At 37.3% G+C, this 14,026-nt stretch overlaps 1 protein-coding gene across 2 annotated transcripts in view; it reads right to left on the bottom strand.

The window, feature by feature from the left end:
- The window catches only part of EYA3 (EYA transcriptional coactivator and phosphatase 3), a 98,497-nt gene that overhangs the window by 43,988 nt on the left and 40,483 nt on the right, over nt 1-14,026 (bottom strand). The window contains exons 5-7 of one of the 2 annotated variants that reach the window (XM_047082536.1): nt 11,915-11,981; nt 9,305-9,441; nt 992-1,129 (exon numbers count right to left, since the gene is read on the bottom strand). In XM_047082536.1, coding sequence (XP_046938492.1) covers nt 992-1,129; nt 9,305-9,441; nt 11,915-11,981 — 342 coding nt within the window. The remainder of the gene's footprint in view (nt 1-991; nt 1,130-9,304; nt 9,442-11,914; nt 11,982-14,026) is intronic. The other variant, XM_047082537.1, reaches the window with a different exon arrangement.

The raw sequence follows: 14,026 nt of genomic DNA, 5'->3' as shown, positions 1-14,026 counted from the left end.
TTCAGCTCAGGTCATGAACTCGTGGTTTGTGAGCTCGAGCCCCAGGTCGGGCTCTCTGCTGTCAGCACAGAGCCCACTTCAGATCCTCTGTCTCCCTCTCTCTGACCCCCCCCCCCACTTGCTTGTGCACGCTCTCTCTCTAAAGTACATGAACAAATAAAATAATCTACATCACCATCACTTTCTCATCAAGAGTACCTCAGACTCGTTTTTGCTGTCCCACCCATACTCCTCTAGCACCCATTTTAAAAGGAATAAAATTTAAAAGCTGGGAGACATCAGGAGAAAGGAGGCAGATGAGAAGCCAGGTACATGGACATTAACTCTCACTGTCGTGCAATAACAAATTGCCTGTGTTGGATCTGGAAGGGTAGGGAATTCATTCCATAGCACCTTCTGCGTTTCTGTCTTCGTTCCTAATAGTCCTGTCCTAATTCTAACCCTTTAGAAGAACAACTCAGGAAGGCAAAGGTGTTTAGAGTTGAAGCTTTAATGCTACACTTTCCATCACGAAAAAGAAACAAGACTGAACTTTTTGAGCAAGAAAAATGCTCTCACCACGAAACAGCAGGTGGGGGCAGAGGTATGGCAGCACTGCAGGAGAAAAGCAGCACATACCTCGTGTTTGGCGCCATGTGGACTCCATGTAAGAGAAGTCAGCAAGGTTCTAACCCATGGAGTCTTCTGCTCATTTATAGGACAAAATGCCACTGAGAACAGACTAAAACAAAAATCTGACAGGTTTTCGGGACACCAACGTACAAAAGGGAAGGCTTCAATTCTACCAAGTAGTTCACATTTAAAGGCTAAACTACGTATGAACCACAGTCCTGGGTTCTGGTCTACCTAACACAAAAAGCATGCACAAATGCAAACACCACCCCCTTCTATTTTATAGAACTCCTGTATTACCCAGTTAATTTGAAGATACAGGAAGACTGAAAGCAACAAAAACAACAATAATAAAACACACACAACCATGCCTATTTACCTTGAATGGGATAAGAATAATGTGCTGGGCTTGGCTGGCTTGTGGTTAACCCTGTAGTGCAGGTAAGAACACTGTGTTGACTTGGAGATGGAGTCTGAATTAAACCACTTTCAGGTTTCATACCTGGCCACAATGCACCTGAATCAGATAAATTGGACCAATTACAAACAATACACTGGGACTGAGGAGCATGGTCATGCTTTCAAATATCTGCCAGTAGGTTTAAAACCTCAATCTTAAAAACAAAAGTAAATTTGCTTGTAAGAGAAAGTTACTGATTCTCCCACTCATAATATACCACAAGCAAATACAATTTCAAAGACTGGGGAGGGGAGTTATAGAAACAAAAATCTTGCCAAAATCCCAATAATGATATGTATATAAGTTCATTTCAATGGCTGGGGAAGACTGACCAGGGTTCAGAAAAAAAAGCTACTGACACTCAACTGGAGTATTTGTTGTAGAGAGTGCCTGATGATCATGAACAGTGGTAAATCATTTATCCATTGTCAAGGTGGGAGACATTTCATATAAGTTTAAAATTCACTTACCCTTTAAATAAGCACCAAATTTCTTAAAAATGTATTAAGTAGTACTTTTCTGCCTTCTTAAGTTGGTTATTTTGTTACCTTCTGATTAGGAAAGACATACCTGCTTATTTTTATAAATTAAAACCATGACAGAAATATGTCAATTGGAAAAAATAAAGTCATATATAATCCCAGAACCCATACTTAACCACTATTACACTGTGCATAGAAGTGACTTAGATTTCTTCTATGTATTTTCTAATCTTTTTCTTTTTAATAAAAATGGGATGTTACACAGTTCATAATTTGCTTTTCCACATAATATCTATGAAAGACATTTTTCCACGTCAGAACATATAAATCTCTCATACCGATAGACATCATAGCTGTTCACTTTTATTTTTATCACAATGCTCCTGAATGACAATCTTTCTAAAACATATTTATATCCTTTCCTGCCTTCTCAGCAGGGAGGAAATAGTGAACATACCTTTACATTTTCTCAGTATTGTCACAAAGATGAATAGTGTGCTGTGCTATATATACATTACAGAGACACCGCCAGAGGCTATGGGGATTTGTGAAGATGGGACTAAACAGAACTCAATTACAGTTCTGTATCACTTTGTTTCTTTCTGTGATCTGTACTTGACAATCTCTTGTCTCTCGCTTTATCTCCTTTGTCATCTGCAGTAACCTGGGAAACCATAAATGAAGCTTTGCTTCTACATGACAGCCTAAGGATGCCCTTTATGGTGAATAGTGTTGGTGATAATTTTGGCTATGCAAAAGTCTATTTAGAAAAAAAGCTTACTGTCTGGTTGTGCACTGTGTTCTGAACAGCTATGGTTGCTGGATCAGTGTTGTTGAAGGTAATAATTAGGTCCAAGAAGGTTCATCAATCACATTTCAGGTAAGAAATTAATACCATGGTCAGCCACAGCTTCAAATTCAACAGTAACTCATTTCATTTACTCCTAATCTGATAGTGAATTTATAAAAATATAATGCATTGATAATAAAGCCCTCTGCTCACCAGGGCACTGAGATGTCTAGGTGCAACTCAGACCAGTAAAATTTGTTGATAAGTAAATGTAAGAGAGATGTGAAAATTTCAAATTTCCAAATTTCAAGGCAATTGCCTTGCCCCAAACTCTTAAAGCATAAAAAACAAAAGGGGTTTTCTTTTCTTACCTATCAAACACATGAAATAACTTATCTGAGAAGAACGAAGAATACCATTGTCTTTAGCATGCATTAGGAGGGTCGGCGCCCATTCCACGCTCAGTTTATGATCATTTAAAAAGTCTTGTCCAGGTTAGCCACAGTTAAACTCCTAACTATATCTAAATTTCAACACTAAAAATATTTGAATATGTTATTTTTTAAACATTTATAATGTGAAATTTGAGTATCAGTGCCATGATTCTTGGTGGTTGAGTATCACATTTTTTAGCAAACAAATTGCCATTTCAGTGTCATGGTAACTTTCAGGTTTATTGCAATCAAGGTGATTTTTTTTTCTAAATAGGTTCTGAATCTTAGGTGTTGGATTTGTGAACATGTTTATATTACACTATATTAAAATACTATCTTATTGAGAATAGTATTACCTGAAAATGTTTTGCTAGTCTCATTATTTAGTATATATAAATTTAAATAATTTTAAATATAGTTTTAAATTTTAAATAATTTTAAATAGAATTTTTTTTTTCTGGAAGTAAATTGACTTTATTTGGCAACCTTCAACAAATGGAAGCTTTTTCTGCCGGTTTTCTTGTGTGCAACTGACCAATGCTAAATAAGAAACAAACCTCAAACTCCTTTGCTTTCATTTTTTTGTCTGACCAGCAAACCAACCTAATGAATTATTTTATTTTTATAGAAGAGATTTGCAAAATAGATTGTCATCTGTAATTTTTTTTTTTTAACCCAGCACTCAGTAGTATAATTGGCTAAAATTTTGTTGTTGATGGAATCCTAATGGTAATTACAAACGGAATAGAAAAACTGGGAGATTGAAATCTGAGTAATTTGAAGCAGCATTTTTATTTTTATTTTTTTTTAATTTTTATTTTTTTAAGCCTCAAAATATTTCATTTTATTTTTTTTTTTAATATATGAAGTTTATTGTCAAATTGGTTTCCATACAACACCCAGTGCTCATCCCAAAAGGTGCCCTCCTCAATACCCATCACCCACCCTCCCCTCCCTCCCACCCCCCATCAGCCCTCAGTTTGTTCTCAGTTTTTAAGAGTCTCTTATGCTTTGGCTCTCTTCCACTCTAACCTCTTTTTTTTTTTTTTTCCTTCCCCTCCCCCATGGGTTTCTGTTAAGTTTCTCAGGATCCACATAAGAGTGAAACCATATGGTATCTGTCTTTCTCTGTATGGCTTATTTCACTTAGCATCACACTCTCCAGTTCCATCCACGTTGCTACAAAGGGCCATATTTCATTCTTTCTCATTGCCACGTAGTACTCCATTGTGTATATAAACCCACAATTTCTTTATCCATTCATCAGTTGATGGCCATTTAGGCTCTTTCCATAATTTGGCTATTGTTGAGAGTGCTGCTATAAACATTGGGGTACAAGTGCCCCTATGCATCAGTACTCCTGTGTCCCTTGGGTAAATTCCTAGCAGTGCTACTGCTGGGTCATAGGGTAGGTTTAAATAGAATTTTAAATAAACTTTAAATAAAATTTCAAAGTATAAAATGTCTATAAACTGGCTCCTTTATAAAGTCAAAAACCAGGGCAAAAAGTCCAAGAAAAGTAGTGGAAGAGCTACTTACAGTAGTTTTCAATGTTTTTGACCAGAAACATGAAGTTGATATTTAATATATAATTATTTTATGAAGAACAGAAGAATAAAAGACCATATGAACACCGCCTCCAGCATCACAGTAGCCTGGCTCTTTAAGCATATAAATACCTTCCTTTAAAAGCACCCTTCCCAGAATTCCAAGTAATAGGGAACATGACCAAATGGTCTGACTATACAGCAATACTACCCACAGAGAAGAGGAAACCAAATCCTGGCTTCCTGACTCCTAGTCCACTGCTCTATGTCTACAACTACAAAGCTTATCAATTTGTTTTAAGCACCAAGATCCTGATGTGGAAGAACAGCTGGTCTAACAGTGGCAAATGAAGTCGAGTGCTATCCTTTTGCTGCCCCACACTGGGGTCTTATCACAAACTATACCCAAGTTTTCTCACCACAAATATTTCACTATTGGTTAGTCACTAACCAAACTAATTTGAGCAGCTCAGTTTATAGTAATACGTATCAGACTAGTAGATCTTTAGAGAAAGTTAGTTTGGTTAGGAACTGAAGTATATGCCAATGGTTAGGGGAAAAACACATGAAAGAATATCTTGGTTTGTTGATATGACCGCTCATTGGAATGACTTACTATAAATACTAAGTAATTTAATCTGAATACTTTTCCTAATTATAAAGCGAGTAGATGTATTTATAGAGAATTAAGAAAACATAGAAAGTATAAAGAAAAAAAACCGCACAGTCTCACTGCACAGGAAAAAACTACAGGCAGTTCTTGCTTTTGTACGGGACTGTGTTAACTGAAACCTGTACACGCTGGAGCAGTGGCCTCACTTGGTATGGCGCCATGGTAACGGAGATCAAATCTGTAGTGCCTACACTGTGAACATTCACATTTTTTCTTCCAAATTATTCTTTATGTATACATTTTTAAAAATACTAACCTGGCATATTATATTGCTTTTAGTTTTACATGTTGCTTTTTAAAATTAATAAGAAACTTTTCTCAAGATGCTGAATATTCTTTAAGAATGTGAATTTATTAGGGGCGCCTCGGTGGCTCATTAGGTTAGGCATCTGACTCTTGATTTCAGCTCAGGTCATGATCTTGCAGCTCAATGAGTTCAAGCCTCACATGGGGCTCTGTGCTGACACCTCAAAACCTGGTTGGGATTCTCTTCCTGCCTCTCCCCTGCTTTCTCCCTCTTGCTCTCTCAAAAATAAACTTTAAAAAAAAGAATGTAAATTTATTAGAATATGATTTATAGTTTTCCATTCTATAAATTGCAATGTAACATACACATTTCAATTCAATGTGTAGGCTGTTTCCAATCTTTTGCTGTTATAAATGCTATGGTAAATATCTTAGTAAAATTTTTGTGGGTATCTCTAATTAGTTCCATGGGCTGAATCCCTAGAAGTGAAATTACTGAGGGAAATAGCAAAAACTTAATCCTTAAGGCTATTAATACATATTATCAAATCTCCATCTCACATAGAGTTCTTTTAAATGAAGCTGCAACAGTGGCAGCTAAGGCAATCTTTTATGAGCCCCTAAAAATAAATGCGTGTCCCTTTCCTCCACTGAGATCACTGGAAGTTAACTGTCTAATCCTTTCTGCTGTCCTACAACATTTCTATGTAGCTCTTAAAAAGAATATGACCACTATTCCTTTATTTTTACAGACTGTTTACAATATAAGCTTTCCCTTAGTCTTCTCCTTTCATTAAGAGAAGGAACATTTTTGGGGCGCCTGGGTGGCTCAGTTGGTTAAGCGTCCGACTTCAGCTCAGGTCATGATCTCGTGGTCCATGGGTTCGAACCCTGTGTCGGGCTCTGTGTTGACAGCTCAGAGCCTGGAGCCTGCTTTAGATTCTGTGTCTCCTTCTCTCTCTGCCCCTTCCCCACTCACACTCTCTTTCTCTCTCAAAAATGAATAAACATTAAAAAAAAAAAATTTTTTTTTTTAAAGAGAAGAAACATTTTTAACTGCAAACTCAACTCTCAGACACAGACCAAATTTATGAGCACTTCTGAATTAAACAGACCTGGGTTCAATTCTAACCCCAGGCATTTACTTAATTCTATGACCCCAGGCTAGTCACTTGATCCTTCTAACAAGCCTGTTTCCTCATCTATAAAAAGGGATAATGCTACTACTTACTCCCTAGGACTGTTTTAAAGATTAAATAAGACAATAATGTAAAGTGTGAGGTACTTATTCTCAGCATACTGCACGGTATATAAGGCACTTCATAAACATTAGATAACGTTACTACAATGAGATTTTCTGAAGCTAACTGCATCTGAAATAACAGACTACCAAATCTAGTTTTGGTGCTAATAGGCAGCACTACGATAAAATTGCCAAATCTTCATTAGAAAAAATAGTGTTTTATATTTGAGTGAACACATTTATAAAAAGAAAAAAAAGCCATATCTGTAATTTCCTTAATAAATTCTGAGAATATGCCATATCTATCACTCACATTACCCCAACCTAAATCTCTCTCCAGTAAGTTTCATATATTACTTAAGTCAATTTAGCTGATTCTCTTCTCTTAGAAATACTGATGGAAGAATTTATGAAACAAGTCTCCCTCATTCCCAAATATAAAACAAAACCAAATTAACAGAAGAGCCTATTTATAAATACTTCTTTACAATATAAAGTTTCCTTCAAGTTTTTAACAAGGATCTATCATACAATTTTCTTTTTTTCTTTAATACAAGGGAAATACAGCGATCATAAAAGATACTACAATATGCACACAGCATTATGTTAGGTATTCCATAATCTGAGTTCAGAGATATAATAGGAGTTTTATTTAATACTGAACGGCAGGAATGACCAACTGTTCAACAATGTCATAAAGGGCTCTGGAATTGATGATAATGAATTTAAATCAAAACAGAAGGTAAAAAACCAATATAAAAATACTTACTTTATACTTGCTAGTTGTTACTAGTTAGCTGTTGAAAAATTAGCTTTCACATACCCACAAAGATATAAGCACAAACATATACTGAGAGTTCTGTTTCCAAAAGGACTGCTCAGTTTTGGCTGGTTACATATATAACAAATTTAAGATTTTAGTAAACTGGCTGATACTGACATGCATGGAGGCATAGACTTACAAACAGGGAAACAAGAGCTGTTTGTCTTCTCTCATGAAGTTATCAACTACCACTATCATTAAACATAACCCCCATTTTTGTTTCTAGTAGTTTTCAGAAGCCAAGGAGTGCTAACAAGCCTAAAACTAAGAAAGCTGTCACTATTGGGGCGCCTGGGTGGCGCAGTCGGTTAAGCGTCCGACTTCAGCCAGGTCACGATCTCGCGGTCCGTGAGTTCGAGCCCCGTGTCAGGCTCTGGACTGATGGCTCGGAGCCTGGAGCCTGTTTCCGATTCTGTGTCTCCCTCTCTCTCTGCCCCTCCCCCGTTCATGCTCTGTCTCTCTCTGTCCCAAAAATAAATAAAAACGTTGAAAAAAAAATTAAAAAAAAAAATGTTTAAAAAAAAGAAAGCTGTCACTATCATAAAGACTGGCCTTGGGGCGCCTGGGTGGCTCAGTCGGTTAAGCGTCCGACTTCGGCTCAGGTCATGATCTCACGGTCCGTGAGTTCGAGCCCCGCATCGGGCTCTGGGCTGACGGCTCGGAGCCTGGAGCCTGCTTCAGATTCTGTGCCTCCCTCTCTCTCTGACCCTCCCCCGTTCATGCTCTGTCTCTGTCTCAAAAATAAATAAACATTAAAAAAAAAAATTAAAAAGGGGCGCCTGGGTGGCGCAGTCGGTTGAGCGTCCGACTTCAGCCAGGTCATGATCTCACGGTCCATGAGTTCGAGCCCCGCGTCGGGCTCTGGGCTGACAGCTCAGAGCCTGGAGCCCGTTTCCGATTCTGTGTCTCCCTCTCTCTCTGCCCCTCCCCCGTTCATGCTCTGTCTCTCTCTGTCCCAAAAATAAAAATTAAAAAAAAAAAAAAAAAAAAAAAAGTTGAAAAAAAAAATTAAAAAAAAAAAAAAAAAAAAAAAAAAAGACTGGCCAAATGGGCCAGGAAAAGTAGGAATGTAGAAACCAAAGGCAGGCAGCACTAATACATCCAGAATCTGTGGCAATCTGTTTAGATGATTTTTTTAATTTCCAACTAGTTTCGGTAAAGGTTACAGAGATATAATTTTAACACGCTGCATATGTGAAAATAATATAGGATTCTCTCAATTTTCTAAAACTAGTTTCTAGGAAACCAGGGAATGGGCAATAAAGCACCCTACACATATCAATTTACACACACAAAGAAAAATCAGCACAGATATTAAGCGCTCAAAGAGTTTCAAATTGGCTTCGAGTAAAGCATTCTAATTCGCAGTTCATGTCCAAGATGCCTAAAACCAAAGAACAAACTATGCACAAAATAAGGCTATGCAATATTGGGGGTTCTCCTCATTCTAAGATGACTTTTTGGTTCAGCAGAGTAACAATTGATCAGTTTGGGGCAGAGGGAGGAAAGAGGGAGAAACTGACAAAAAGAAAAAAAAGAGAGAGAGTAAACTAGAAGGCATATTCTATCTGGATATTTAGATTACTTGGTTTTAGCAAGAAACTGAATCACCTTAAAATGTATTAATTATGCTTACCTAACCATGGTAACATGTTTTATAATAAAGAAACTAATAGTAATTCTTCAAAGAGTTTCCCAAACACTTAAAGATTCCAAGCTTTACAGTCAAGGTTTAGTACCTTGGAAATAGCTAAATGTTAATAGATAAACAAGTGAGTACTGAAAGTTTTAATTTTATTTAACATGCATCAAATATACCGTTGGAAAAGTTGCACACCCAACTTTTATCACACTTGTAACTGAGTAGGTACTCTGTAAAGAATAACCCATCTTTCAGCATCCTGATGAGCCATTCTTGACTTTTGGGGAAAGATCGAAGTTTTGGGGGGATAAAATCAATAGTCTTAGAAACTGCTTATAATAAGATGCCTTACCAAAAGGAGGTAGTCCATACGTTTGGGTTGCCTGAGGGTAGACAGCATAGGGTTGAGACTGCTGTAGTGTCTGGTACTGAGTCTGCCCAGGGTAAGCAGTTTCCGAAACAGGAACTGAGAGGATATGTGCATAAGGTCTAGAAAAGTTCAAGAAAACAAAAACTTTCATGTGTGATTTATTTTTAATGAATAATAGAGGAAATAGCTAATACCACTAAAAGCAAAGAATCAGCAATGAGGAAACTAACCTTCCACATAAAATGTCTCTTACTATGGCCAGAAAAAACTAATTTTTCCTTTCCAAGTTCTACAATCACCTAAGAAACAATTTTATGGAAAATGTAATATCCTCCCAAGGTCCAATTACCATGCTGTGACCATTTTTGATATACTATATGCAAGGCCCCTTGTGAGATACAAAGACAGATAAACTTATCTACATAGAGAATAAACCCCAACATAACAGAAGACTGGACAGAATGGGATTCACAAATGGCTCTTATTCTCCACCCAGCCCTCTGGGCCAAACTAAGAGGGAAAGTAGGACTTGAAAAAGAGGGTTAGGCTGGTAAAGAAAAAGCAAGCGACCACTACACATCAAAGAACAGGGAGCAGAGGTGGGCCCCAATATCCCCAGATCAAGTCTACAAAATAGAAGCCAGGTAACTAATAAAATGTGACATGTCCCAGACAGGACTCGGAATCTCCCCACAGACATTCAAGCCAGAATACACCTGCCACTAGTTGCAGCCAACCACATCAGGTTTAGCAGGAATTTGAATTCAGCAGTGGAACTTCTGGGACTTTTAGCTAGATGACCTGGTCATTTCGTCCATGCAATAAAATGGTCCCACATTTTATGCACTGAATTTTTAGATACAAGTTATTTTATTTGGTGAGTTATACTGTACTTATAATGTAATCAAGTGTTTTATGTATCACATAAGTCTTAACAATAAAATACTGTAAGGAAGGGGTGTTTCAGAACAGGAAAGATTTTTTCCAGCTTTGGGGGAAAGCAAAATGAAGAAAGGCTGTGTGAGCTGAGCAGATAAAATGTGCAGAAATGGGACAGAATGGGTATTTAAGGAAAAGAGAAAAACTCTGGCAAAGGTATAGAGGAAGGAAAACAAGGGCTTAAGCTTGCAAGGACAAGAGATTATATTAAAGGATGTACGTAAAGGGGAGCAGCAAGAAAAAGAAAGACAGCAAAGACCTCGAACACCAGGCTAAAAGAGTTCAGACCAATCGGAAACAACTAGGAGTCACTGAAATTGTTGAGCAAAGAATGACAAGATCAGAGCTGTTCTTTAATAAAGATTAATTTGACATTGCTTTGTAACATGGATTAGAAGGGGGAGAAAGTCAAAATAGAGGTTCGGTTAAAAAATAGCTATAATGCAATGGTTCATGTAAGTGCTAAAGATGTCTGAATTAAGATAGAAGGCATAGCAAATAAGGTGTTCTGAACGCAACAGGTATGTAAATATTTTGTGAGTAGGCAAATGAATTTGGAATATGCAACATATTCACATCTATTCTTCCTAGTCAGATATGAGACCAAGAAATAGCTCAGGTTGTAGTTGTGAATCAAGTCACATGGGAAAAATTTTAAATCTTGGTGACTTCAAATGACTGATCTCCAGATATGCTAAATATCACAATATCCTTTTTTCCTATAGTGTCTTTATAGCTCAAAGTATTTTCTTATCTCCTTCATAATGATCTCAGAGAATAATAAGTTCAGTCATTTCACAGAAGAAAATCACATGAAAATGACTGGCCCAAAGGTGCTCTTAGTATTCCAGATCAGATTAGAATTTGAAGAACTCATTGAGTTGACCTTTTAGTTATTTCTTAACTGATTAAAAATTCAAAAGGTAAAAATGGGCACAAAAAGGAAAAAAAATTATCAGTTTTCTTTTTTTAACAGTCCCATGGGTATCACACACCTCTGTTACCAATTTCTTTGTGTTCTGCCTATGTAAGCACCTGGGAATTCATCCTACTTTAATAACACACCCATGTATATCAATTTATGTGCAGGCTCACCCTTTATTAACACACAATTGGTAGTCTGGCATATGCACGGTTCTGCACCTACTCATGCCGGAGATGATTAACTTATGGATCTTAAATGCTGATCTTACCTGTTGAAGGCCCAAAATGTTGCCTCTTAGTGACTGCAACCCACTAAGCCTAACTTCAAGCCTAGTTCTACTTTCAGGACATTCCTAAAACAATTAAGCTGAGAAGTCCCGCTAGAAGACTGGCTTGAGCTGTGTTTATTGATTTATCAAGGTAGACGAAAGCGAGAATGATCAGAGGTCAATCAGTATTATGCTTTGATAACTAACAGTATTTTCATTTTCAGTGACTATTCACTTAGAGCAAGCTCCTGGGCAACAGTGATCTATTCCAGGCAACTATCTACTTTTTCAAAGTATGTTACAGAGACTCTACATTTAGAGGGAATAAAAAAATTGGTGTAGGAACAGAAACAAGAGAGGTGAAATTAAGTTAAATGTCAACTTAATAAGCTAAGTATCAAATTAAATTTTGAAATGAACCTAAAGGCATATAGATTTTTGAAATAATTATTGAACTTACTTTGCAGAATACATTTGTGAGGTATAATCATTGGATGAGCGAGGGATGTAATCGGTGCATGTCATAACTGAAAGAAAGATATCACCAGGTAAAAAGTTAGAACATTCCAAAAATGAAATGAGAAAACCACATATCTCACTGTATAGTCTTTCAAATAACAGAATACAGCTTGGACATCAGAAATTGAGGAAGACTATGCAATAGAAAATACTTCTCTCTTACAGTAATGGGTTTAGAGACTTTTAGAGACAGTGAAAGAAGCCAGAATGTGGGGGCTATGGAAAAGAGCTGAAGGTTAGTTCCAGCTCATCTCTAGCTTCATCCATCACTGAGCTAAAACCATAGATGAAGCAACCTCCCAAGTGTTCACTGTATTCACAGGCAAACTTCAAAAGTAAGATCCAGATCTAAGAAACCACAATGTATTTCTTCAGCTTGTTCATTCTCTGGGTGCTTCCACTATTCTGAGTAAAAGGCCCTAAGAATGACTTGCAGGAAGACAGATTTGGGGGGAAGTACCCAGTTTTATTAGAAAACTGTTGCTAGTGCTGTGTATAATGCAGCAAAAGATGCAAGTATGCTTCTATACCACTATTTTTTCAGCTTTGTAGTTAAGGCTTTAAGTTTGGCAAAGCAAAGACAGATCCGAGGAACTGATGTGATTCTCTGATGAACCATCAAGTAAAGAGACTTTCACAGCTAGTGTCCTCTTTGACCCCCATGACTTCATCTAAAATAGCTTCTGTGAAGGCTGGACCCTCATGATTTCATCTGTAAATATTCAGCTCAAGTCTGACAGGTAGCAGAATCCTATTTATTAGGCACCATTTCAGGCCATGTTGTAGACAGAATTATATGATAAAGAACTTGTACCAGGCCCCTGAACTGTCCAAGAACTTCCTTTAACATCTATAAAGGAGGTTGCTCTATTATAGGGATTAAGAGTAAACCAACTAACTTTACATCTAGCTGGGTTTCCCGAATGTCTGAAGTAAAAAGGGAACTCTGGTCATGATGAGGGGCCAATTCATGCCCAACAGTGAGACAAATCGACATCTGTGAGTTAGGCATAAAAGATCTTATCCACTGTCATTGTTCAAGGTCTTTAAAAACACTGGAAATTAGGGGTGCCTGGGTGGCTCAGTTGGTTGGGCATCCGACTTCAGCTCAGGTCATGATCTCGCGGTTCGTGAGTTCAAGCCCGCGTCGGACTCTGTGCTGACAGCTCAGAGCGTGGAGCCTGCTTCAGATTCTATGTCTCCCCCTCTCTCTGCCCCTCCCCTGCTCACACTCTGTTTCTGTCTCTCAAAGATGAACAAATGTTAAAAAATTTTTTTAAAAGTAGTTACTGTTGTAGATCACATTCATCCATAATCATTTTGACAAAAATGAAGGAGATCTCAATTAGGTCTAAAGTTCTTACCATCCATCACATAAAACATAATTTCATTTGAATTCTGCATAATGGTTCCTTCTCTGCTGACAAGTACTTTCAAAACCCCAACCCCTCTCCTCCTCTAATTTAATTTAATTCTCGAAGAGATTGACAAAACATCCTGGGAGATTTAGGTTCAATATTAACTTCTCTATAGAATGAATGAGGCTTTATCTTTGCTGGACTTAAGAACCATGAAAGGATTATAAACAGTCAAGGCATAAGCTGCTATAATACTAGAATAGCAGCAGTGAAGATGAGGCACAACCTTGAAACATATTCTGAAGGTAAAACTAACAGGACATTCTGATGGATTTGTATATAAGGAATGAGGAAAACAGGGGAATACAGGATAATTCCTATGTCTTCAACTTGAACAACTAGAGGGACGATGAAACCACTTCCTAAAATGGGGAAGTTTGGGACAAGAGGTTTGATAGGGGCTAAGGGAATAAAATACTTTCACACATTTTAAGTACGAATTTCCTTTCAGATATCTAAGTGGAAATGTCAAATAGGCAGTTAAATCAGGGGAGAGGTCAGACTGGAAATAAAAATTTGGAATTCATTAACAATGTATACAATATTTGTTTTATTTTTTAATGTTTATTTATCTTTGAGAGAAAGCGCAAATGAGTAGAGGAGGGACAGAGAGAGGGAGACATAAGGTCCAAAGT

The sequence above is a fragment of the Lynx rufus genome, unplaced genomic scaffold (genome assembly GCF_022079265.1).
Source record: "Lynx rufus isolate CCGP_SWC_20201006 ecotype Redwood Valley unplaced genomic scaffold, mLynRuf1.p SCAF_2, whole genome shotgun sequence".
In the NCBI taxonomy this organism is placed as follows: Eukaryota; Metazoa; Chordata; class Mammalia; order Carnivora; family Felidae; genus Lynx; species Lynx rufus.
This window is presented reverse-complemented; position numbering and strand designations above follow the sequence as displayed.